Source organism: Podarcis pityusensis, assembly GCF_964106645.2.
Source record: "Podarcis pityusensis genome assembly, chromosome: Z".
NCBI lineage: Eukaryota > Metazoa > Chordata > Lepidosauria > Squamata > Lacertidae > Podarcis > Podarcis pityusensis.
In genome coordinates this window covers 23,751,417-23,776,394 of record NC_138044.1, presented here as the reverse complement: position 1 = coordinate 23,776,394, position 24,978 = coordinate 23,751,417, and the positions used below count along the sequence as shown (strand labels likewise).

Below are 24,978 nucleotides of genomic sequence, written 5' to 3'. Positions count from 1 at the left end.
AACCTAAATACTGTTTGAGAGAACTAACATGGTTGGTGAAGAACACACTCTTAAAGATCATTTTGGGGGTTTATCCCTTTTCTGCACCGCAAAAGCAACTTGGAGGTGACCTGCCACTGTACCCAGTAAACCATGTTGGAAACAGACTTGTCCCTCTCCATACATCAGCGCTCAACATCGGAATCAGAATCGGATTCCAGATATGATGCTGAAACATTCCCAGCAGCATCTCTTTGCAAGATAAGCCACATGACAGGCCCATTCTCTCCATTTACAGGACGACGTACACGATACTGTACATAAGCTAGGCGGGGATTTTGTGAGGGTGGATTCCCAAAAAACGCAGAGGCTCCAACATTAGATGGTGATTGACTTTCTTCATAAGAGGGAGGGGGGCCATCAACATAGGGAGGAGGGGGGCCTTCAAAATAGGGGGGAGGAGGGCCTGCAATATAAGGGGGAGGAATGTCAATGAGATGGTGTGGTGGAGGAGAGTCCAGCTGAATCTGCTCCAGGGGTTCATCGAATGTGTCCTCATCCCGGAGGTCTCTTCTGCGACGGTAGCATCTCATCCTGAAATGGCAGAAGGTGTTCCAAGCTAATATGACAGAGGCCAGCAGAGTGAAAAACGGGAAGGAACCTGGAAAACAGAAAAGTCATAGAATCAGAGTTGAAAGGACCCCAAGGGTCATCTAGTCCAACCCCTCCAATGCAGAAATCTTAGCTAAAGCATCCATGACAGAAGAAAAGGCTAGTCAACTATAGTTGCAGAAATCCCATTTCCCCCAGCCAGTCATTTTAGCTTATTGTGGATCTTAATTATTTTTGGATTCTTTTAAATAGCTGGTTTTACTGATGATTTTATTGTTTTAGTCGTTTACGTAAGATGCGCTCCTAAATTTGCAAAGCGCAGGGAATCTCCAGAGTCAGGCAGGAGGAAATATGGGACAGGAGGGGCTCCGAGTGTATAAGACTGAATTAAAGAAGGTGAGAGCGAGGGGTTCACAATCCACATTAAGACGAGGTATAGACGGGCCCTTAGTGGATTATCTTTAAGAGAAAAGCTAATTTGTTCGGCGTGCAGAGTTTTCCCAATGAGCAGACCCGGAGCGAAGAGCATTGTCCCGGCGCCCCGTGCCCCCCCTTCCCTATTCCACTACACCACTAACCCAAGGGGAAGGAGAGCGAGAGAAGAGAAGGCTAGAGCCTTGATCTGAAGGGAAAAGCCAGGAGGCTGCAGAGGGGGGGAATATAGCTATTCAATAGGACAGACTTATTTCCTACCTCCCCCCCCCCAAAAAAAGTCGCTCTCAAGTTGGTGGGCGAAGTAGGCTTACCTCGCCGTGCGGGACTTTCAAACGGAAGTTTTGTTATCCGTAGACCTGCGGCAGGCTTCTGTTGCTGTTTCTTTAAGCCGGTCTTTCCCAACTCGTAACAGCGAGGCAAGATGTCATTCCCGCCGCGCTCCTTGGAGTCAACGGCTCCGAACCCGTATCTCCAGGCTGGGCACATTTCGACCTCGGGGCACAATTGGACTTCTATGGCCAAAAAAAGTAGGATCCAAGACACGGCTTTCGCCATGGTGCACACGGACTCGAGGAATCCCTTCAGCGCGCGACACCACCTTTCCAAAGTCGCTGCTCCTCTCCGCGAACAAATTGCTTCCACCCTCTCCGTCTAACAATCCTGATTAACTAAACAGCCTCTTAGCCTCTTCCCTACATCAAACTGTCCTTGACGAGGCCTTAGTCGCTCTGCGTTTTAAAGAAACATGCGCGAGCATCCCAGGGTCACATGAAAACCAAAGGAAACAAGGCAGAATTCCCTGGAAACTGCCTGTGAGAGTTCCACCAACTTATTGTGCTCTCATGAGAATGCATTTTGTTTTCTCATTGTGGGGGTAGGGGACGGCGTGGAAGAACTGCTGGGCATAGACAGCACAAGTTATAGTCTTCTCGCTTTGTTTTATAATGACAGTACTTCTAAAAAGAAATCCTGGGTAGGTGAGAAGTCTACGTGTTTCAAGCACAAACACAAATTTAAGTAGGTATAAACGTGTTTTCATCCTTAACATCGTTCTTTAGACTCCTTCGCCGCTAAGAAAGCTAGGAGCTCCTTGAGCCCAGGGCTTGCTCACCCCCCCCCCCACTTGATGGCTCTGGGCCAGACGGGGTGGGATGGGGGCCTGCAGGTGCAATTCATATCATCGGCACGATAACAGTGCGTTATTTATTCTGTGATCCTATACCTGCGTTGCTGCATTGTTGCTATCTGCAAGAGTGCTCTTGTACCGTAGCGCAATGAAAGTGGGGTGGGGGGGTGGGGGAAAGACCCAGAACCAAAAAAAACGAATCACAGATTTAAGTCGGTATAGGAGTAACCAGAACGTGTGGTAATGCAAAAGGTAACAGGATTTCAGCAATAATTTTCTGGACATGCGTCGGTTGAAAATGAGGCAGCAGGTCCACCCCAAAGCTTTTGCAGGCGTAAACAGTACTGAAAGAGGGGCTGCTCCTACCTGCCCCACACACTTTCGTGAACGCACAATAAAAATTATGTCTAGAGCGGTCCTCCATATAAGCAAGCAAATAACGCTGTATCCCGTTCTCATATTTCGCAGCTAAGACAAGGAATAAAGATAAATGTGCGGGGTGGGGTGTGGATTAACCCTCTTTTCCTACCTAGACTCCAAACACTTCCCAATAATGAATGTGTGCAGTATTTTCTTCTTCTTCATAGAATCATAGAATTGTAAAGTTGGAAGGGGCCATAAGGGTCATCTAGTTCAACCCCTGCAATGTAGCAGTCTTTTGCCCAATGCGGGGCTCGAACCCACGACTCTGAGGTGAAGCATGTCATGCTCTCTGTTTAACTATAACAAGGATAACTTAACAACAACAACAAAAAAGTGGCACTGAGCACTGAAGCACAAATTTGGCTCTCAATTTCCCGCCTGCTAATGCAAATAGAGAAATACGCAATGTGGCATGATTTTCCATATCGAACTGCAAAAAGCGCACAATCTCACTTGATTTAACAAAATTCCTCCCGAAGTTACATTCAAACGGACTTCTTAGAAGTGTTCTGATTTTTTTACTTTTTTACTTTTAGTGCTAAGAAAAGCCTCTTTGCTGCAACACACGCGGTAAAACAGGGTTTCCCAAAGTTGGGGCTTCAGCTGTTTTTTTTTACTACAACTCCCATCATCCCTAGCTAGCAGGACCAGTGGCCGGGGATGATGGGAGTTGTAGTCCAAAAACAGCTGGCGACCCAAGTTTGGAAAACTTTACCTTAAAGGTTGGCATCAAAAATAGTAGGTTGATTTCTGTATTTCCCTTTTTAATATCTGGGTTTTGATGCATTGAGAAAACTCTGTGAAGGATTACTTTGGTCTGAGATTAACTAATCTAAATTTTCCTCTAATTCTCCTTAACACATCTCAATCTGACACAAACTAACCTGTGAATCCAAGAAAGGAAATTGTACAAAATCTTACTTCTAATATGGGTTTTCTTTTTTTTTACTCAGCATCTGGTATTTTGAGCTTTTTGAACAGGAATAAAACAGGGCAGCACTGAAAAAACTTTGATTAAAGTTCAGCTGGACCCCGATTCTGAAAAGTGGCATTAAAAGTGTATTCCTGCATATGTCTACTCAGAAGTAAATCTCATTAAATAATCTCATGATGAAAGTGACTAATAAATTTAATTATTTATTAAATCAGCAAGAAATACTATCTTAGAAGCAATGGGAAAGAAGGACAGGTTCTCACTGCCTAATGTAATCAGAGAGACTGGTTTCCTACTTCACACCTATGCAATGTGATGCACATGTGCAAGATAATGTGATGTGATCAGCTCCACACAGGTCCTATACTATGAAGAGCACTTTGTGCTACATGAACCTGCATAAATATTATGGTAAGGATGCCATATGTTCAGTTAAAAATCGCTGGAATATCCAGGAAAACCTGGACATGGCAGCCCATGTTGGTAGTGTAGATTTCGAGCTCAACAATTTGAAGGGGAGGGAGCTCAACAACTTGGGGGGGCGGGAGAAAGCTCAACAACCTTTGTGTCCAGATTTTCAGTTTTTGAAATATGGCAACCCTACATTATGGTCATTGATGAAGGCTTCTCTCCACATCCAGGGGCCAGTCCCACCACGCCAGTGGGTTAAAGCAACCAGGTCATTATTACTGCCTGACTTCCCTTGAAATATTAAATCACACTCCTATGTTGGGTAGCTCAGTTGGTTAGAACCTGGTGCTGATAATGCCAAGGTTGCAGGTTCAATCACCGTATGGGACAGCTGCATATTCCTGCATTGCAGGGGGTTGGACTAGATTATTCTCAGGGTCCCGTCTAACTCTACAAGTCTATGGATTCTATATGTTCTAGAACAACCTCCCACAACTTGGGGGGGGGCCTCCAGATGTTTTGAGCAACTGGGAATCTGCTGTATCAGTGATTCCCCATGCAGGGTACTCTGACACATTGCCAGTGTTGGTTTGCCAAAACAAGTTATGCTCTCCTTTTTACTTTCGCTCAGTGGTAGAGCATCTGCCTTGAATGCAGAAGGTCCCTGGTTCAGTCCCCAGCATCTCCAGATAGGGCAAGGAGAGACTCGCTGTCTGAAACCCAAGACAGACTCTGCCAGTCAGCATAGACAATACTGATCTAGATGACCCAGTAGTTGGACTAGGTAAAAGGCAGCTACCCATCTTCTTATAATGGCTGCTGCTTTTCTGTTTCTCTAATCATGTCAATGTTTTCACGACCCTTATCAAAAACAGCAAATATGCGTACAATCAAGTCCAGCTGGGGATCTGGGAAGAGAGAACAGGAGTTCAGAGAGGGGAGTAAGTTCTGTGACCTTGCTGCTCAACTCAATCTTTTTACATGGTTTGTGGTATTTTGAGTATTGTAATTTTGCTGTTCTTTTTATTGATAATAATTCAGTGCAATTGTTTAGAGTGAATTTCTGTACAATTATTATTTGCTGATATTCTGAGAGTTAATTTTATTGTGTACTTTTATAGTCTAATGAATTATTTAATATGGCTTTAAGTTGTTTGAGCCATATTTTTTATTTTGACTTATTTGCATTGGATCGTATTGTTTAAAAAATTGTCTTTGTTTTATATTTTGTTGTTTCTTCAGCTTATAAAGCACCTTCTGTATAGGAATATAAAAGGGCAATATATAAATCAAAAGTGATGATGATGATGATCTAGCTGTGAAAAGAGGGTTGGTCCTCTTGTGGATGAGTAATGATGAAGAACTAGGAAGCTGAAAGGAGGAGGAAATGGAGGGATGTGGAAAGCTATCAATGACTAGTAGCTGTTATGGCTGTGTTTGACTTCAGGTCTGAGGCATTGTGCCTCTGAATTCCAGTGGTGAGAATGCTGTTGTGCTTGGGGCATGCTTGTGGGCTTTCCATGGCAACCAATTGACCACTGTGATGACAAGATGCTGGCTGAGGTGGGCCTTTGGCCTGGTCCAGCAGAGCTCCTTTTTTTAAAGCAAGGGTATATGTGTTGGTCAATAATGCAGTTGCTCAAAATTTTCATGAGAATAAAAAAGATGCTACAAAATCTTGGCTCTTCTCTATTGGCCTGCTGAACCCCTGGCTCTCTTGAAGTTGTCTGGATTTTCCTTCCAATCAATCTCTCTTCCCCTTCCCACAATTGTTGTTGTACAACTATTGTTGTACATAGTTCAGTCTGTTTTCCTTTCCCCCAAGTGGCTTGAATTGATGTTGGCTTCGCTGCACAATCTTCTTCGGTACCCGGGATCTGCTTGTTTTCTAAGTGTGCCAGGAGGGCAATTGCAGTTTCTCATCACTGATCCAAACAGTGTAGTTACAATGACAGTGCCAGCCCTACTATTAGGCAAAGCAAGGTGGACTGCCTTTGGCCGTGGCTGTTGAGGGAAGGTGGGATTGTGGCTGCCCAAACACTAGCCATTCCCATCCTCTTGAGCTGGCAGAGTACGGACTGCAGTGCTTCTGGGTTGAGCTGGCTGGACCTCTCACCTAGTGGCTTTCTTCTAATATTCCATAGATAGTATTCCATTGGGAAAGAACCCTAACTGAGCCACCAGGTAGAAAAACAGCTGATCCCAACCACACATTCCAGCAGGCATGCTGACAAACTCATGTGCCACACAAGTTTGTGCCAGTTTCAGGGCTCGAGTCAGGGGCAGGTCAGCAAGGAAAACAAAAACAACAAATCACCTGAGGCCAGTGAAGTTAAATCTTTATTCAAGGAAACCAACCACAAAGCTCAGGCCTAGTGGTCTCAACAACCAGTGTGGTGAGCCAATGTGGTGTAGTGGTTAAGAGCGGTGGACTTGTAATCGGGTGAACTGGGTTCACTCCTCCATATGCAGCTGTTGGGTAACCTTGGGCTAGTCACACTTCTTTGAAGTCTCTCAGCCCCACTCACCTCACAGAGTGTTTCTTGTGGGGGAGGAAGGGAAAGGAGATTGTTAGCTGCTTTGAGACTCCTTATGGTAGTGATAAAGCGGATATCAAATCCAAATCCAAACTCTTCCCAGAAGGCCCTGCCCCAATGAAGCAGTTGTGAGGACTGAAGGTCCCCACCTTCCCACCCCTCTCTAAGGTTCTTCCTCGCCAAGGTTTTCACCACACAGAACCAATCTGTGACTGCACACAACTAATCTCTGTTCTGTTCTGCTCTTTTCATTTCTCTGTGCATTCTCAGAGACCAGCAGGGAGTGGGGTTGGTCGCAACAGGAGGGGGAGATTCCCTGAACTGCACTCTGCTCAGGCCTCTTCCTTCTTACCAGACCTTGTTACCTCTTCAGCTTTTGACAACTCCTCCTCCTGGTCTGCTCCTTCTTCTCCCTCTGACCACATAATAGATCACAAGAAGTGTCACAGGCACACCATTTGAATGGCAATAATAATAATATTAAATTATTTATACCCCGCCCATCTAGCCACCCTGGGCGGCTTCCAACAGAATATTAAAAACAATACAGCATCAGACATTAAAAACTTCTCTAAGCAGTTGTCTTTTAAAAGTAAAATAGTTGCTTATTGCCTTGACATCTGCTGGGAGGGCGTTCCACAGGGCAGGCGCCACTACCAAGAAGGCCCTCTGCCTGGTTCCCTGTAACTTGGCTTCTCACAGCGAGGGAACTGCCAGAAGGCCCTCGGCACTGGACCTCAGTGTCTGGGCTGGATGATGGGGGTGGAGACACTCCTTCGGGTATACAGGACCGAGGCTGTTTAGGGCTTTAAAGGTCAGCACCAACACTTTGAATTGTGCTTGGAAACGTACTGGGAGCCAATGAAGATCTTTCAGGATCGGTGTTATACGGTTTCGGCGGTCACTCCCAGTCACCAGTCTAGCTTCCGCATTCTGGATTAATTGCAGTTTCTGAGTCACCTTCAAAGGTAGCCCCATGTAGAGTGCATTGCAGTAGTCCAAGCGGGAGATAACTAGGGCATGCACCACTCTGGCAAGACAGTCTGTGGGCAGGTGGGGTCTCAGCCTGCGTACCAGATGGAGCTGGTAAACAGCTGCCCTAGACACAGAATTAACCTGTGCCTCCATGGACAGCTGTGAGTCCAAAATGACTCCCAGGCTGCGCACCTGGTCCTTCAGGGGCACAGTTACCCCATTCAGGATCAGGGAGTCCTCCATACTAGTCCGCCCCCTGTCCCCCAAGAACAGTATTTCTGTCTTGTCAGGATTCAACCTCAATCCATTAGCCGCCATCCATCCTACAACAGCCTCCAGGCACTCACACAGGACCTTCACTGCCTTCACTGGTTCCGATTTAAAAGAGAGGTAGAGCTGGGTATCATCCGCATACTGATGAACACCCAACCCAAACCCCCTGATGGCAATGCCAATTCATGAAGGATATGAATGTCTATGAATGTCTATTAGCCATGATGGTCTCTGAATACCTAGCACAATACTTTGCTGATAACATATTCCTTGTGACATCCTATAAGGCGGTGGCATAGGCCAATGCATCTGTGATGCCACTTTGTTGTCAGCTTCTCTAGCTCCACCACCAAACTGGCAGTAAGAGATATATCAGTGAGTTGAGAGGGTTTTCATTTCTGACTCTAGCAGATGAAGGGCTGTGGCCCAGTTGGAATTAAGCACTTCCCTAATTTTTTGAATGTGTTCATTTGAACCTCAGTCCCTGCTTTTGCTAGCTTTAAGGCCTCTCTGTGCCTTGTTGTCAACTAGCCTGCTGGTAGAGGCTGAAGCATAGGAAGCTGTTTTATACTGAATCCATCTAGCTGGCAGCAGCTTTCCAGGATTTCAGACCAGGGAGCCCAACCTGGAGATGCTAGGGATTGAACTTGGCACCTTTGTATACAGAAGTGGATACATTCACATTAAGATATGGGTCTTTTCTAAATTAGTAGTTATGATGGCCCTTCCCATAATTTGCTCTTAGGTGATGGAGCTTCTGCGACCTCCAGTCAGGAGAATCAGGAGACATTGCCTGCATGCAGATTGAAAGGTGGGTGGTCTCAATAGGATTTAAGGACTTCCAAGCAGGAAAAACCCTGTTGATCGGGAGGACTTGGAACTAAGCCGTCACTTTGCCAAAGGAACAAGCCATGTTCCCACTACTCCTGTTTTAGGGAAACTCCTAGACTCAGTCCCCATGAGAGGTGATATAGGGGTGTACCAAACAGGGCCTCCTCCTGGGTGGCATCACAAATGTGGAATAGCTTCCCCAGGAAGGCCAGCTTGAGAATCTAGCTTGGTCACTTTCAGCACTGCATTAGAACTTTATGATGATTATAATTCTTCTGCAAACACCTCACTTTTCAGTTTTCTTATTAGCTGTTTTCTCCAGCTTTAGATTTCAGCACCTTGTTTACAGTATTGAGCTTTGTGCCTGTGACCTGTGGCTAGGATTTCTTCTTCTGCAGTTCTTCTTCAGCTCAAAAGTTGGAAAATACAGTGGAATAAATTACCCATTAGTGATTATTCACTTTGCTCTAATTGCAAACAAACTAAAGAAAACTGCATGGGATAGGCAGCTCAGGATTCATCTATCAGCTTTCTCAGCTCTGCTGGAAGCAGATTGAGCATCAGGGGATTTTTGTTGTTCATTCCTTTCAATTCACAATATCCAGCTACAGCAAGAACAACACACTTGTTTAAGCATTGCCTTATCTCCTTTGTAGCTTTCAGGCTCTGCTAGCAAGGCCTTAATTAAAGGGGAAAGTTCTAAATTTGTGCAGCTTGGGTCTCAGCAACCTAGGAGGCTAAATGTAATGGCAAAAAATAAATATTTTGCTTTAACCGACTTACAGCATAATCATTTCAGATTTCAGGGAATTGGGAAGAGCCCTGCTTCTCACTTTAAATGTCTAGTCTTAGTCTCATTTTAAATGTCTACTCTTAGATATGTTTAAGCTAAAGTTATAAATGAAACATACTTTTACTGCGTTTATTGCAGCAGAGCTGTGTTCTTCAGAATAACCCAAGGAATGTTGTCAGAAAAGGTCACCCCACCTTTGTGGGTGTAAAGGAGATTTGCTTTTTTGGCAAACATGCAGATAAATTATGGTTTAAAGCTGCTTGTCTGCTTCACTCTTCCACCTGTTTGGCACTGTAGTTTCTTTAGCTCAAGGTCCTCTAGAAATGGAACAAACACTATAACTATGGTTTGCCAGTTCAGGCATGGCTCTAAATCACAGGGGTATGCATACCCCTAAACATTTTGTGAAACTACGTTTGGCCTCATTGAGGGGCAGTATTTCAAGATGAGTAGGAAAATGAGAGTACCCCTAAACATTTTTTAAAGAAAAAAGCACTTTATATAGATCTGTGCCATATGCATAGAATTAGGACCCACTGCAGCTGAGAGCCCCCAAAGTTATTAGCATACATTGCTAACTAAGAGGATATCGCTGAAATGTGACTACAATGAATTGTCATAGCTGAATTCCAGTTTGTAAGTTAGTTGCATCGTTTCCACTCTTCGTTTCTCACACTGCCTGATTATAGTCAGCAGAGGCTAGTCCATTAGGGCAGGGGCCACCAACCTGGCACCAGGTCTTATATGGCACCCCTGAGCTTTTATTTTTTTTAAAAAAGAATGGTAGGGAAGCACCGCTCGCCTACTTCTCCTGGACGCTGTCTCCGGCTGAACGGAATTACAGCCAGCTCGACAAGGAGGCACTGGCACTTGTGGCTGGAGTAAAGAGGTTCCACGAATACCTCTATGGGAGAACCTTTGACCTCATCACTGACCACAAGCCGCTCCTGGGCCTCCTCGCCAGTGATCGACCAACTCCACTGGTCCTCTCGCTATGCATGCTGCGATGGACTGTCTTTCTGGCAGCTTACCGCTACCAGCTCGTCCATCGCCCTGGAAAATTGATAGGTCACGCCAACACTCTCAGTCGTTGCCCACTTCCAGCGCTTGTGGAAGACCCAGCTCCTGCTTCATCGCTCCTCCTAATTGAGGACCTTCCAGCAGCGCCAGTATCGGCTGCCAATGTAGCCTCTGCATCTGCCCAGGACTGCATCATCAAACGTGTACTCAACTGGGTGTAGAGGGGGTGGCCGGAAGGGTCTTTTGCACCAGAGTTCCAGCTGTTTACAACCAGACAGCACGAGCTCTCGGCTCATCGCAGCTGCTTACTGTGGGGAGACCAAGTCGTGGTTCCCCAAGACTCCGCCAACGCGTCCTCAAGGCTCTGCACATTGGCCACCCAGGGATTGTCAAAATGAAGGCGTTGGCTCGGTGTTATGTCTGGTGGCCTAACATGTACGATGCCATCACTTCGTGGGTTGACTCCTGTCAAGAATGCCAAGAGTCGAGACCTGCACCGCTGGCAGCTAAGGGCAACATCTGGGAGATGCCCACGGCACCCTGGACAAGGATGCACATCGATCTTGCCGGCCCCTTTCACGGCAAGACCTTTATGATAGTGGTGGATGCCTATTCCAAATGGCTGGAGGTGGCCCTGATGCCCTCCACCCCTACCGAAGCCGTCATCCGGGTGCTGTGGGGCCTGTTTGCAACTCATGGGTGTCCTGATGTCCTCGTCTCGGACAACGGACCTCAGTTCACGTCGGGCACCTTTGAAAGGTACCTCTTGGGGCTAGGCATCCGCCATGCCCTAACAGCACCATTTCACCCAGCCAGCAACGGGCAGGCAGAAAGAATGGTGCATTCAGCAAATGAGGCACTGGCACGCCTGGAACAGAGGGAATGGCACGAGCAGGTCACTGAATACTTGCTCATGCAGCACATCACCTCTCATGTAGCCACAGGGCCGAACTGCTCATGGGCCGCCACCTCCCATCTCCGCTTGACTGGCTGCACCCAGACTTTGATGTGGCCGAGCCCACGGGCTGTACTCACGTGCCACAGTCCTTTATTCTGGGGAATCAGGTTTTTGCCTGGAACTTTGTGGACAACATTCCTTGGGTGCCAGCCATGGTAGTGGGAGTCACAGGGCCCCGTTTCTACCAGGTGGCACTCAAGAACGGACACTTGTGGCGCCGGCACATAGACCAGCAAAGGCGCAGGGTTGGGGATTTGGACAGTACTGCTGTGCTCCTAACTGTGGCCCCAGCTCCGGAGCGGTCGCTAATGGAAGGCGAGGCTCCACCTACATCTTCCTCACAAACTGAGGGCATGGAGCCAAGCCAAGCCGTTTCGGTGGGTCTCCCTGGCTCTCCAGAGACTCAGACCACCGCCATGCCTGACTGTCCACCGAGTCCACTCATGGTTCCTTCGACAGCAGCGGAGCCAGGGAACTTGGGCTCAATGCCACATTTGGTCGCACCACAGTCGCAGCCAGAATCGGGCAGCCACCCGGACTCTGGTACTGGCCCTTGGAGGTCTGGCAGGGTTTCCAAGCACCCAGCTTATTTAAAAGACTATGTTCACTGGACAAACTGCACATGTAAAGCTGTATGGTGAATAGGGTCAATTAATATGCTTATGTGCCTTACTGAAACCAATAAGGGTATTGCTGGAACCACTATGACTGTATGTAATGGAACCACTATGACTGTAACTACAGTGGTACCTCAGGTTACATACGCTTCAGGTTACAGACTCTGCTAACCCAGAAATAGTGCTTCAGGTTAAGAACTTTGCTTCAGGATGAGAACAGAAATCGGGCTCCTGCGGCGCGGCAGCAGCAGGAGGCCCCAATAGCTAAAGTGGTGCTTCAGGTTAAGAACAGTTTTGGGTTAAGTACGGACCTCCAGAACGAATTAAGTACTTAACCTGAGGTACCACTGTAATGCCTTATCTCGGTGGGGAGGGGTGTTATGTATTGAAGTTCTCACCCTGGCCACCAGGGGTACTGTGTATATACAGTCATACCTCACTTTAAATATGCTTCACGTTGAGCGTTTTCAGGTTATGCTCCGCAGCGACCTGGAAGTAATGGAATGCGTTACTTCTGGGTTTCGCCGCTCGCACATGTGCAGACACTCATAACAGTTTTGCAATACAAGCTTGTGATTTATGCTTTACTTGTAAGTGAACTCAGGATCATTTTAAAACATTCAGGTTCAGTATTTTTGAATATGCTGAAACATTCATCTAGGATATAAGTCAAGTAAAGAAGTTCCTGTTAAACAATTTTCAGCTTTTTTCCAGTTTTTGTTGTAGGAGTGTATTTGAGCAGTAAGCGTATTTAGGTTAAAGCTGTTTCAATTATGTTAAATGTTGCTCTTAAACCATATAACACCAGACGCTGTTTTCAGAGCATGTTCAAGAACATGCCTTTTTGTACAAACAAGATATAGGAGCTGTGTTGGAATCTCAAAAGTGAACATTTGGCATGTTAGTTCTAGTTTTTTCTTTTTAATATCTTGTAAGGCACATTTAAGCTTTTTAAGTTAATGGGGAAATGTGAGACGCAATACGGCTACCTTTAGGATTTTGGTCTTGGTGTTCATATGAAATCTGAGGCCTTGATTTAATCTTTCATTGTATTGTGATTTACTTTTAGGTGTTTGCGCTTAAGTGAAAATTGTTAAAATAAAACTTCCTTAAAAAAAAAAAAAATGACATCAGATGCAGATGCGCAGTTGTGGGTTGCATTCTACTCAGGATGCGAACGGGGCTCCTGAACGGATCCCGTTCGCACCCAGAGGTAGTTTTCACTCAGGTCCACGTCAGTTAATTTAGGTGGGAAACCCTGGGTGTTGTTACAATGTTGCCAGCCGGCTGCCTATAAAAGCAGTTGTCAACCCACTACTTAATAAAATACATACATATTTGCTTCTTATCTCCCAGGAGAGGAGGGGACATGACATCACACAGAGCCTTCTCTAACAATCCTGTTTCTATAGACTGCCTATCAGCAATGCAGCTCTATGGTCTTAACCACATGTTAACTAGCAAGAATACACATCGTTAACTTTGACTGCATGTCTTCCACAGTTCTCACAGTGGCCAACCAGATGCTTTTATGGAAAACCTGCAAGCAGAACCCAAGCACAAAGCAGAACTCTCCCTTCCTGCAGCTTCCAGCTACTGGCATTCAAAAGGATTGCTGCTGGCAACTATAGCAATAGAGCACAGTCATCGCTGCTAGCAGCCATGGATAGCCCTCTCATCCATGAACTTGTCCAATCCCCTTTAAAACAATCTAGGTTGAGGGCTGTCTCTGTTCCTGTGGCAGAGAGTTCCATAGCTTAACCAAGCACTGCATGAAGAAGTATTGTCTTGTATCCATCCTGAATCCTCCAACCTTGCTCTTTCCCTGCTTATCCAATGCAGGCACATATGCATATAGTTTTTGAATTTGAACTCGGTGCAGTCTGTATCTGAGTAAATATACTTAGGCTTGTACCATTATCCTGCAATCCTGTGCAATGTGACTTGCTCGCTCCATGTAAACGTGTATAGGGCCAGGGCTCTCTGATTGACGGATACCTGTTTACACTTATTTTCAAGACTGCTCCGTATTTTGGGAAAATTTGGGAATATAAATAGGCAACGCAGCAAAGGCCACAATTTTCCCCACAGCCAGTTGTGTACTATTATCATTTGTTGTTGGTGGTGGTGGTGATGATGATGATGATGATGATAGCACTAACGTGTTTCTCTCCCTGGATCTCTTTCCCCGGCCTCTACCCCCAAGCGGCGTGTTTCGAACTCAAGCCTTGGCGGAGATCCTCTCCTCCGCCTGTTGCGTGGTGAACGGTGCCCTTACGCAAGATGGCGCTTACGGTTTCAGGCCACGGAGCAGGCCTCCGTCGGGCTCGGAATCTCGCGAGGTTCGGTGAAGAGACGGGGCTGAGGTTCTGAGGAAGAGGCCGGGGTTTTTTGTTTTCCTTTTTTGCGGCGCGGGCGGGGAAGGTTCGGTCGAGGGTTCCGCCGCGAGGTAACCGGGGAGAGGTGCCCAGCTTTGGGGTGGGCCTCCCTCAGCCATGGAGCACATCACGACGCCCAAGGTAAGGGGTGATGTGTGTGTGATAGAGAAATGTGGCAGGTGCTGGCCATTCCTCCTCATGAGGCTTTTTCAGCCACCCCCCCATCCCCCAAATTTTCAGCTAGTCCTTCCCATCCCCACATAACGGAGGAGGAGATGGTGAGGAAGGCCTATTGTGGATATTTTCTTCTTCTCCCCCCAATCCCTCACCCCTTTTTGGTAAACCATATGCAGTGTAAAGTAAGGGGTCCCTGAGCACGTGCAGAGTGCATTTCATGTTCGCCTTTCTGGTGTCTTATGCCCTAATCTCCTATTTGCTTAGCCAGGACGGGAGGGTGCGTGCTACAACCCTTTAAAAAAATCTCACTATAGTAAAAATAAATAAACATACATACCAATGAGTAGAATATGCAAAATGAAACATTATTAAAATACATAACTTTAAAATAGAAATCATTCAGTCATGATAATATCCCGTACTGATGTAGTGGGGTTATTTTATTGTGCATCTTAATTACAAATGCTTACATTAAATGTTTGTGTGACTGGTTTTTGTGCTTTTTATATCATTTAGAAGCCTGTTTCAGCATTAAGTGATATAGTAGTAGTAATAGTAATGATGATGATACCCATTTAAAGCCTGCCAGGAATCCTTGTTTTCCTTTTTAAACCAGACAGCACTAGTATTACTGTATGCTAGCCTTGAGGCTGCTGCTGAATTGCTAAACTGTGGAGTTAGGTCTTGATAACACCACCTGGCCTTCTTGTACACAGGAATTGTTAGTCTTAAGGATGTTTTCCTCCTCCCACAACAAAACCTAATCAGACCCTCATTCTCATCCAGCCTTGCTCCAGACTCCTAGATCTTAGTCTCAGCAGCTGGTTGGGGTGTTGAAGGGGGGCAGTGGTTAGAAGCAGTGGTTATATGCAGTGTAATGTAATCTCAGAGTTTTTGAGCTTGTAATAGAGTGCATTCCCATAATCTTTCAGATGTTACATTATTGCTGGTGAACTGGAATTGATTAGCATTGACATAATGGAATATGCTTTCAACAAGTCTTGGAAATGGCTCAGCTCATCACTGAAAATAATAATATTTCTATAAACGTTTGTGTGCTTATTGTTCTCCCTTGATGCATACTGAAACCCTGAGCCTGCTTCCCAAGGTGCTCCTCAACCTTTGCCACTTATCCACATAAGGTGGGCTTCTTGAGATCTTGGTCCTAGAATCTGGTCTTGAAAGCAGGGATAATTGGTGCCAGACTGTGCAGGCATCTCACAGGGATTCTGAGCATGTGCAGAATATGTTTCCCACTTTTAGCACCTTAAATGGTAGATTGAAATTCATTAGCAAAATTCAGATTGGTAAAATGTACTAATCTATTCATTTAGCTTGTTGACATGATACTCTGCAGACATTTGAGCTTGTGTAAAAATGTCGTAGTCTTGCGTATCATTGCCTTTTTGGACTCACTACACATTTTTTCCTGTGCTTTTTCCTGTAGTTTTTCTGTATTTAAATCAGCCACGTAAATAAGACTATGTAAATATATAAGCATGCTAAGTGGCCAGTAACCTCTGTTCCCATGCTTACTGTAGAGAATGGCTTCACTATGGAATGCTTACTGTAGGTCATAGCTTCACTATGGAATAGTGAGTCGTGGGTCTTTTGACAAATTCACTCCTGAGTACCCCCTCGGGTGCTATGGAGTCAGTTTTACTCCTTAGTATACTGAAGAACGGTGTTTGATGAAATGGAATGGTCAAGGGCTGGAGCACAAGTGGTGTAAATCTTGATTGGAAGCTGACTGAGCACATGCTCATAATTTGACCTTCCACATGGCCGTGAGGGCCATGAAGGAATCCTACTCCGTTGCCTCCATTGCATCCTCAGGGAGCCATCCAGCAAACCTTTTCTGTGTCCAGAGATTGGTTATTCCTGACGAGGCAAGGGTTGATCTTTGGAGTACAGTGGTACCTCGGGTTAAGAACTTAATTCATTCTGGATGTCTGTTCTTAACTTGAAACTGTTCTTAACCTGAAGCACTACTTTACCTAATGGGGCCTCCCACTGCCGCTGCACTGGCGCCAAGCGATTTCTGTTCTCATCCTGAAGCAAAGTTCTTAACCCGAGGTACTATTTCTGGGTTAGCCGAGTCTGTAACCTGAAGCATCTGTAACCCGAGGTACCACTGTACAAAGTCGCCAGCTGTAACCAGATGGCTAAACAATTTGAGGATAAAGTTGCTTGGCTCCACAGCAATTTAGATGCTACTAAATCGAGAACTATAATAAATTAAAAGCAACATCCATAATTGTACTTACTGCTCCAAAACTTTTTCTTTCAAAGTCTTTGGTTGAATATTGAAGAATGTGAAGAAAATATTTTGTTTAGTGGGTTTTTTCACTTGCTGGCGCATTCTCTGAATTCAGGAATGAACATTATCTAGCAAGCGCATGAAAGCATTTACAGTGGTACCTCTGGTTACATACGCTTCAGGTTACAGACTCCGCTAACCCAGAAATAGTACCTCGGGTTAAGAACTTTGCTTCAGGATGAGAACAGAAATCGCGCGGCAGCGGCGCGGTGGGCCCCATTAGCTAAAGTGGTGCTTTAGGTTAAGAACAGTTTCAGGTTAAGAACGGACCTCCGGAACGAATTAAGTACGTAACCAGAGGTACCACTGTACTGTATAGTTTAGGCATTCTTCACTGAGAAATGATAAGCAAACACCAGCTCCAACTAGCATGGACAATGATAAGAGATTATGGGACTTCTAGTCTAGAAGCATCTGGATGGCCACAAGTTGGCCACCCCCATTTAAAAATATTTATGACTTTAGAAAGTTGGTGTCTCTTTAACTAAAGCATCATACTCTTACCTAAGATGAAGAAATCTACGTGCAATATTTTTATTTAACCTAATAGTGGTTTATCTGAATGGAATAGATAAGAAAAGCAAATGCCGCATGAAAGGGTCCCAATGTGTCGTTCATATATCAGGATCAGGAAACTCTTGGCTTAGCCATCTTGCTGCTGCTGTGTCCTTTTAACTTGTTACATCCACACTCCAAGTTCCTTTTTTGCTGGCTGTTGCCTTTCAGAAGGCATGGGGGGACATGACAAGCTCTTTCCTTAGCCTGCACCATGCTAACATGGCAGAGAAAAAGCTAGAGATTTAGTTCTCCATAGCATTTTTTATTCAACAGTTTCTATCCTGACTTTTTGTCCTAACATTGAGCTGTGCAAATGCATATTAAAATAGAAAGCATGCAAGTTCTAATGTTTTTGACAACGCTAACATTGTTGGGAAATTCTGAAGTGTACTTGTTTAATTCATTAACGTAGCTTTATAACCTGACCCATCTCAAAAATGTGAGGCAAGTAACAAAAGCAGGCTTCCAGCTGTGATTTGCTTAACCTTGAGCCCCAAAAGCTCAACAGGTAGGCATTCCTCTCTTTAGGCTAGGTTCACTACTTATGAAATATTCACTTTGCAGATGAGAAAACAGGAGGGATTGCTGGCTCGGTTGCTATCACTACTGTGGCATCTTCTTAAAATATGATATATGCCACAAGTTGGTTGTTTTGAGTATGAATCCAGAGTCAGCTGTGCTGCATTCCTCTCCATTTCCTCTTCGATTGTTTTCGTATTAACTGTGTACCAAGGAGTCCTCTAGCAGCAGGAACTTGTGCTTGGAAGCTCTTTTGCCAGTGATCCAAAAATCCATTCTTTGTTGCACAGGCTAGCAAGGCCATTGGCGGAAGAGCTATCAAAGCTAGTAGGAGTGTTTCATACAGAGCTCTGGCTCATGATTCTTTTGGATAGAGTTCTTACAAACACATTGAGGTGCTGAAAAGGAGTTGAGAGCTAACACTCTTTGCACTTAGAAAATCTCCCTTGCTTGTTTGCCTAAAAGTCATTATTTTCCTCATCACGGGTGATCAGGTGAATGGTTGTTGCAACTGGTTCCCCACCTCTGTAGGGAGATTGGAATATGAGTATCTATGCTGAATGATAATAATAATGCTGTTTCCATATGCTCAATAATTAAAAACCTGGTGTTCAGACCAAAGCATTCTCATTTAATGTTGAATGCTTGAAAGTAAGTAAGCTTGGTGATAAAGCTCCACATTCGGAATATGAATCCTCCCCCTTTAATTTGCATTTTCTATAAAAATGTTATTGGAATTGAATAACGCCATAGAAATTTTCTAAGCAAAGAATTAATTTTCTGAACATATTTTCCAGATACTGTATATGAACTGGGATCCTGTCAGAATATAAATTAATCTGGGAATAATGTTCATTTTAAGAGCATTCACTTTTCCCCAAATGGTGAGGTTTAATGATTCTCATCTATCAATATCTGAATAAACCTCTCCCTATATTTTATTTCTATTGCATGTTACTAATTGAGATATATTTTGGCATAGACATACCTAAAGATCTGATAAGATTTGGTACAAATACAAAATTGATTTGGGTAAGCAAATTTTCACCTATAGGCATCAATTCCGATTTGGACCAGTTAATAGAGTATCTTGATATTTTACTAAAGGCATCTATCATTTGCATCAACAGAGGAATAGTAGTATGAGGTTTAGAAATAAACAAAAGAATTAAATCCCGGAAGCTAACAATTGGTGTTAATTTTCTGAAGTGGGCAACTTTGGAATATACATACATAGCATCTTTGGTTGGGTGGATAGTATTAGGATCAAAATACATTAGAACTCTGGTATCTCTTGAAACAATTATGTCTGAGAGCTGTAGAATGCAATGTCTTAAAAAATAGGATTTGACCCCTTTAAAAATTGGGGGAAAGATGGTGATGTGGAAAAATTTGATGGAAGTGGGCATATTGACTTTGGATCAACTGATAGATGATGAATTTTAACATACACTGTGTTACAAGATAAACAGTAGCTATTGCGTGCAACCCAATGGCAGTATTTACAACTACAACATTTGTTAACTATACTACTTTGTTTGGACCAGCAGCATTTTCAGCTTCTGGGACACCTGAGATACTAGAAGACTAGATATAGACTTTGCATAAACAATTACAGTGGTACCTCGGGTTAAGTACTTAATTCATTCTGGAGGTCTGTTCTTAACCTGAAACTGTTCTTAACCTGAAGCACCACTTTAGCTAATGGGGCCTCCTGCTGCCGCCGCTCCGCTGGAGCACGATTTCTGTTCTCATCCTGAAGCAAAGTTCTTAACCTGAAGCACTATTTCTGGGTTAGCGGAGTCTGTAACCTGAAGCGTATGTAACCTGAGGTACCACTGTATAATGAAATTTGGAACTCCATTATACAAAATACAGTAGGTTAAAAATTGTAATTGTTAACAGTTATAATGATATACTATATCTCTTTTCTTTCTCTTTTCCTCCACTTTTCTTTAAAACCACTTTTTATATGTTGTATTTAATTTAAAAATGAAATAAAACATTAAATCTCACAAGTGTGCACCCTATCTGGGCAGCGCAGATGACTTTTACGTTCTGCAACTTATCTGGTGTACTGCAGATATTTTAGAAATGTTCTAAACTAATGCCCACCCCCTGGCACTCTTCCTTTTATTATTACCCTACAGGTAGAAAATGTCAAGTTACTAGATCGTTACACCAACAGAAAGCCAGCAAATGGAACACTGTACCTGACTGCAACACATTTAATCTACGTAGATGCTTCAGCTGAAGTTCGAAAGGAAACATGGGTAATGTCAGAGTGCAGTGTAATTCTCTTGCTGAGCACTGGGAGACAGGTTGGGGGTGTCTTGTGACCTAAAGGGTTGTATTGATGTCCATGTGTCTATTTAACAAGCCTAATTTGTTCACAGCTTTTAATGTAGTATGATGTGTTCAGGATTTGTCTGGTGATCATTTCATGAGCATATGGATAAAAGCAGCCCTAGTGGTCCAGCACCATCAGCAGTCTCTTCAATGTGTATTGGAAGCCAGAAGCGATCTGTGAAGGCAATAGCACAGCTTGTTGTTCAGCAACTAGTATTCAGGAGCATACTTCCTCTGATACTGTTTCTATAGTGTTGTTGGTGATGTTTTTAACATGATATTAAGCCCATAGCAATTGTTAGAGATAAACATCAATTGACTGAGGACTAAGTTTGCATCTATAAAATTTAAGCAACATTTGCTCAACTTTGCATTACCAAAATGGTATCTCCATACTGCAACAAGTGCACACCCACCTACCCCAATTAATAGTTTCCTTTTCATATTTTTTCTCGCACTATGTTAATCTTATTTCATGAAAAGGAAAATCTTAAAGCAGGCTAGCAAATAACTCATACAACATTTTTAGTCTACAATTCCCCCATCTGGCCCACAGTTTTCCTGCCCACACATCCCTATCTTAGTCATTTGTGCCTTCAAAGTAAAAGAGAATCTACTCCTATAAAGCACCCCTGCCTGGAGACACTTGCCCCAGGAAAGTAGCTGTTTATGAGCCTGATTCAAAGTATCTGTACCAGCTGAGATTTAATTCATGCTTATGAAATTAATCATCTTAGTAAACAATAGTGTTCCTGTGGTGTATGATGGCCTAACTGAGAGATTTAACTTTCTAGAAGTCAAATTACATCTTTCATGACAAGTTGTAGTTCTCAGTCATAAATACTGACTGTTTGGTTTTTCTAAAATGTAAATAGTCTCTAGTTTCAGTTAGAATTCAGTCAGAATGGCTTTTTAAGCTGCAGTCAGTATTGACCCTGTAAGCTTTCTTCCTCTTTTTTTTTTTTTACAGATTCTCCACCACCATATTGCTACTGTGGAGAAACTGCCTCTGACCGCATCTGGCTGTCCACTGCTTATTCACTGCAAGAATTTCCGTGTTGCTCACTTTATTATTGGTCATGAGCGGGACTGTCATGAAGTCTACACTTCCCTGCTGAAACTTTCTCAACCAGGTACTTGGAAAGTGCAGTTTGCTTCCGTATGGAGGAAGGAACTTAGCTTAGTGATACAATACTTGCATTGCATGACAGAGATTCCAGGTTCAATCTCTGGCATCTCCAGGTATGCAAAAAATGACACCTGTCTATCTGGATTTCCACTGCCAGCCAAGGCAGACAGTACTGAGTGGATACACCAATGGTCTGATTCCTATATTTCATACCCTGGCAATGCAAGTGCTTGTTGATGATGAGCTTTGGTTATTGAACTTTGAGCTCTTGTTAAACCAGACAGGAAGAAAGGAAAGCATCAATAGCTCAAGCTGTTTCCATCTCTGTTAAAAGAGTGGAAATACTTTGCATTTTCTCCTCTCAGGATGTTGGTAATAATTAAGACATTAATTTTGTTTTGGTGTTTGTATAGGTTAAAATAGTCTTTAAAGTTTCTTAAAAAATCTTTTGGCCCTCTAAAGTAGGAACCTGAGGCCGTCCAGAAGTTTTTGGACTTTAACTCCCATCAGTCCCTGCCGGTCAAGAATGATAGGAACTGTAGCCATGCAGCATCTGGAGGGCTGCAGGTTCCTGATTGCTACTCAAGAGTATTTGTATTCTGCTTAAAAGATTTCTGCAGTGATTTGATGTTGGTGGGTGGTAATTAAATTTGTTAGTTGCTTGTCGCACAAAGAAGCTTTCCAAGTGACTTACAATGTATTTAAGAGCATAAGCTCACATGAAAATAAAACACATGAAATCCATAATAAGCCACAAAGCAACCCTCAAAAGTAGTTATTGTTGAGAGGGAAAGGTGCCTGGATTGTGTGGTGATCAATTACATTATCAGTTTCATTTTAGAATCATATTTTTAAGAGCAAAAAAGAGAACACATTTGCTGACTTCTACTTTTAAGTATGGATTGCTATAACGACACTCGTTTTACATACCCATGGAAAGGAGGATGTGTCCTGGGAAAAGAGGACATATGGCAACCCTATTCTAGTCACTAAAACTGGAAAAAATAGATACTGTTTCAGCGTTTATAGGACCAATATGATAACAGAAAAAAAATTATCTGCACTTAATACCTTATTGCATGTAATAAGGGGCCATGGATGAGCTGGCTTCCTCACCTTCGAAGACAGAGCAATTTGAGTGGGATCTGGAAGAAATCCTACAGGCTGTATTGGGGACCCTGCATAGGCCTGATGAAGCTCCTTGGGTCAGTATTTGACACTGTTGAGATTAGAATACCTTTCATGTGCAGCATTCCTCAACCTAGTGTCCTCCAGGTGACTTAGACTACATCTCCCATCAGTTCCATCTAGAACAGGGCTGATGGGAATTGATGGGAATCGAAATCACGTGGAGAGTACCAGATTGGGGGGTGGGCTGCACTAGAGAGTCCTGCCAGCAGCTTCCATTTCCTCTCTAATTTTGGGCATCGTGGTCTTTATTTCTTTTGTGCTTGAATACCCATAGTTTTGTTGTGGTTCAGTACCTCCACAGAATCCCACACTGTCTTTCCTCAGCAGAGCACAAATAATTACTCATTATTCACTAGTGGGTGACTGACAGTTGAAGATTACCTGTTTGGCAAACTGGCTATTTTATCAGATGCTGGCAGAGACCAATCTGTCTCTGGAGAATCTGCTTACTTGAGAGTCAACAGGATAAGTTATCGATTGGATTTGCATTTTGCAACGGAAAGGAAGGAGGCCTGGAAAGGCAGGGAGTGAAAAGGCAGGGAGTGAGTTATTGTTGATCTGTTTGAATTTCAAAGCTGTCACTGAGTTTGACAATGATGTTTCAGAGAGCTACCATGTTTTCCCAGCAAACCCAAGAGCATCATTTTGCTGTAACAGTTCTAGGCAGATGAGGTTATCAGGTTCAGATGATAAGCAAACATATTTATTTATTTCAGTTTCTTTATGAATTGCTTCCTGTGAAGCATCTCATTGTAATTTAACAGTAATAACTGAAAAAGGAAGGTCTTTAGTAGGGACCAATGGAGACAGCATCTGTCTGATAAGTAATGGGTGGGAGTTCCAAAGGGTAGATGCTGCCACATTAAAGTCCCACTTCCTACCTTATATGGAGCAGACCTGCTGAGATGGTATCTGCAGAATGCCTTCTCCTGCAGAGGATATAAGGGATATAAGAGATGAGATCCTGTTTTAGGAATCAACTCCCAAGCTGTATAAAGTTTTGTGTAACAGTACCAGTCCCTTGGAACTTGGCTCAGTAGTTAATGGGCAGCCAGTGAAATTTTATACATTTATTTACTGAATTTATATACCGCCTTTTCCTGGAAGTCTTAGGGTGGTTTGCAGAACAAAATCAAAATATAAACCACAAAATGTGTAATCAAAATAACAACAACCCAATAGGCCACCCCCCAAAAAAACACATTTTAAAAGGGCATAGGATGTCAGTCAAATCAATCAAAGGCCTGGTTAAAAAGGAATGTTTTTGCCTGGTGCCTAAAGGTGTATAATGAAGGCGCCAGGTGAACTTCCCTGAGGAGAGCATTACACAGACAGGGAGCCACTGCAGAGAAGGCCCGTTTTCGTGTTGCCACCCTCCAGACCTTGAGGAGGAGGCACACAAAGGGCTTCAGAAGATTATCTGGGTAGGTTCATATGGAATGAGGCAGGCCTTGTGGTATTGCGGTCCTGAGCCGTTTAAGGCTTTATAGGTCAAAACCAGCACTTTGAATTGGACCCGTAAACTAATTGATAGCTGGTGCAGTCAGACCAGTATCGGTGTAATATGCTCAAACTGTCTTGCTCCAGTGAGTAACCTGGCCACTGAATTCTGCACTAGTTGAAGTTTCCAAACTCTTTAGAGGCAGTCCTACATATAATGCCGTGCAGTGATCTAACCTTGAGGTTACCAGAGCATAGACAACAGTAGTTTGGCTATCCCTGTCCAGATAGGGGTATAGCTGGACCACTGATGGTACTCCGGTCCATTGAGACCACCTGAGCCTCAAGCAATAGCAAAGGATCCAGTAGTATCCCCAAGCTATGAACCTGCTCCTTCACAGGCAGTGTAACCCCATCAAGAGCAGGCGACCTCCCACCCATCTGGTCTAGGGAACCACCCTCTAACAGTGCCTCAATCTTATCTGGATTGAGTCTCAGTTTGTTGGATCTCATCCAGTTCATTACCAAGGCAAGACACTGGTCCAGCACTTCCACTGCATCACCTGCAGTTGTAAAGGAGAAATAGAGCTGAGTGTCATCTGCATACTTCTGACAGCGTACTCCAAACCTCCAGATAACCCCATCCAGCAGTTTCATGTAGAAGTTTAACAACATGGGGGATGTGATTGAGCCCTGTGGAACCCTACACTGAAGATTCCACAGGGCTGAAAAGTATTCCCCAAGCAACACCCTCTGGTAATGACCATCCAAGTAGGACTGGACCACCACAAAGCAGTGCCACCCACTACTAGTTCAGACAGTCACTCCAGAAGGATACTATGGTTGATGGTATTGCGAGGTCGAGAAGAATTAACAAGGACATGTTTCTCTTGTCTCACTCTCGACAGAGGTCATCATACAGGGTAACCAAAGCAGTTTCTGTGCCAAAACTGGGCCTAAACCCTGATTGAAATGGATTCAGAAAATCAATTT

The 24,978-nt window shown here is 43.9% G+C and overlaps 1 protein-coding gene across 1 annotated transcript in view; it reads left to right on the top strand.

Moving 5' to 3' along the window:
* The first annotated feature begins 13,578 nt into the window (after window positions 1-13,578).
* The window catches only part of MTMR8 (myotubularin related protein 8), a 36,089-nt gene continuing 24,689 nt past the window's right edge, over window positions 13,579-24,978 (top strand). Inside the window, exons 1-3 of the mRNA XM_080989835.1 lie at window positions 13,579-14,443; window positions 20,027-20,149; window positions 21,196-21,358. Coding sequence (XP_080845961.1) covers window positions 14,420-14,443; window positions 20,027-20,149; window positions 21,196-21,358 — 310 coding nt within the window. The 5' untranslated portion in view covers window positions 13,579-14,419. The remainder of the gene's footprint in view (window positions 14,444-20,026; window positions 20,150-21,195; window positions 21,359-24,978) is intronic.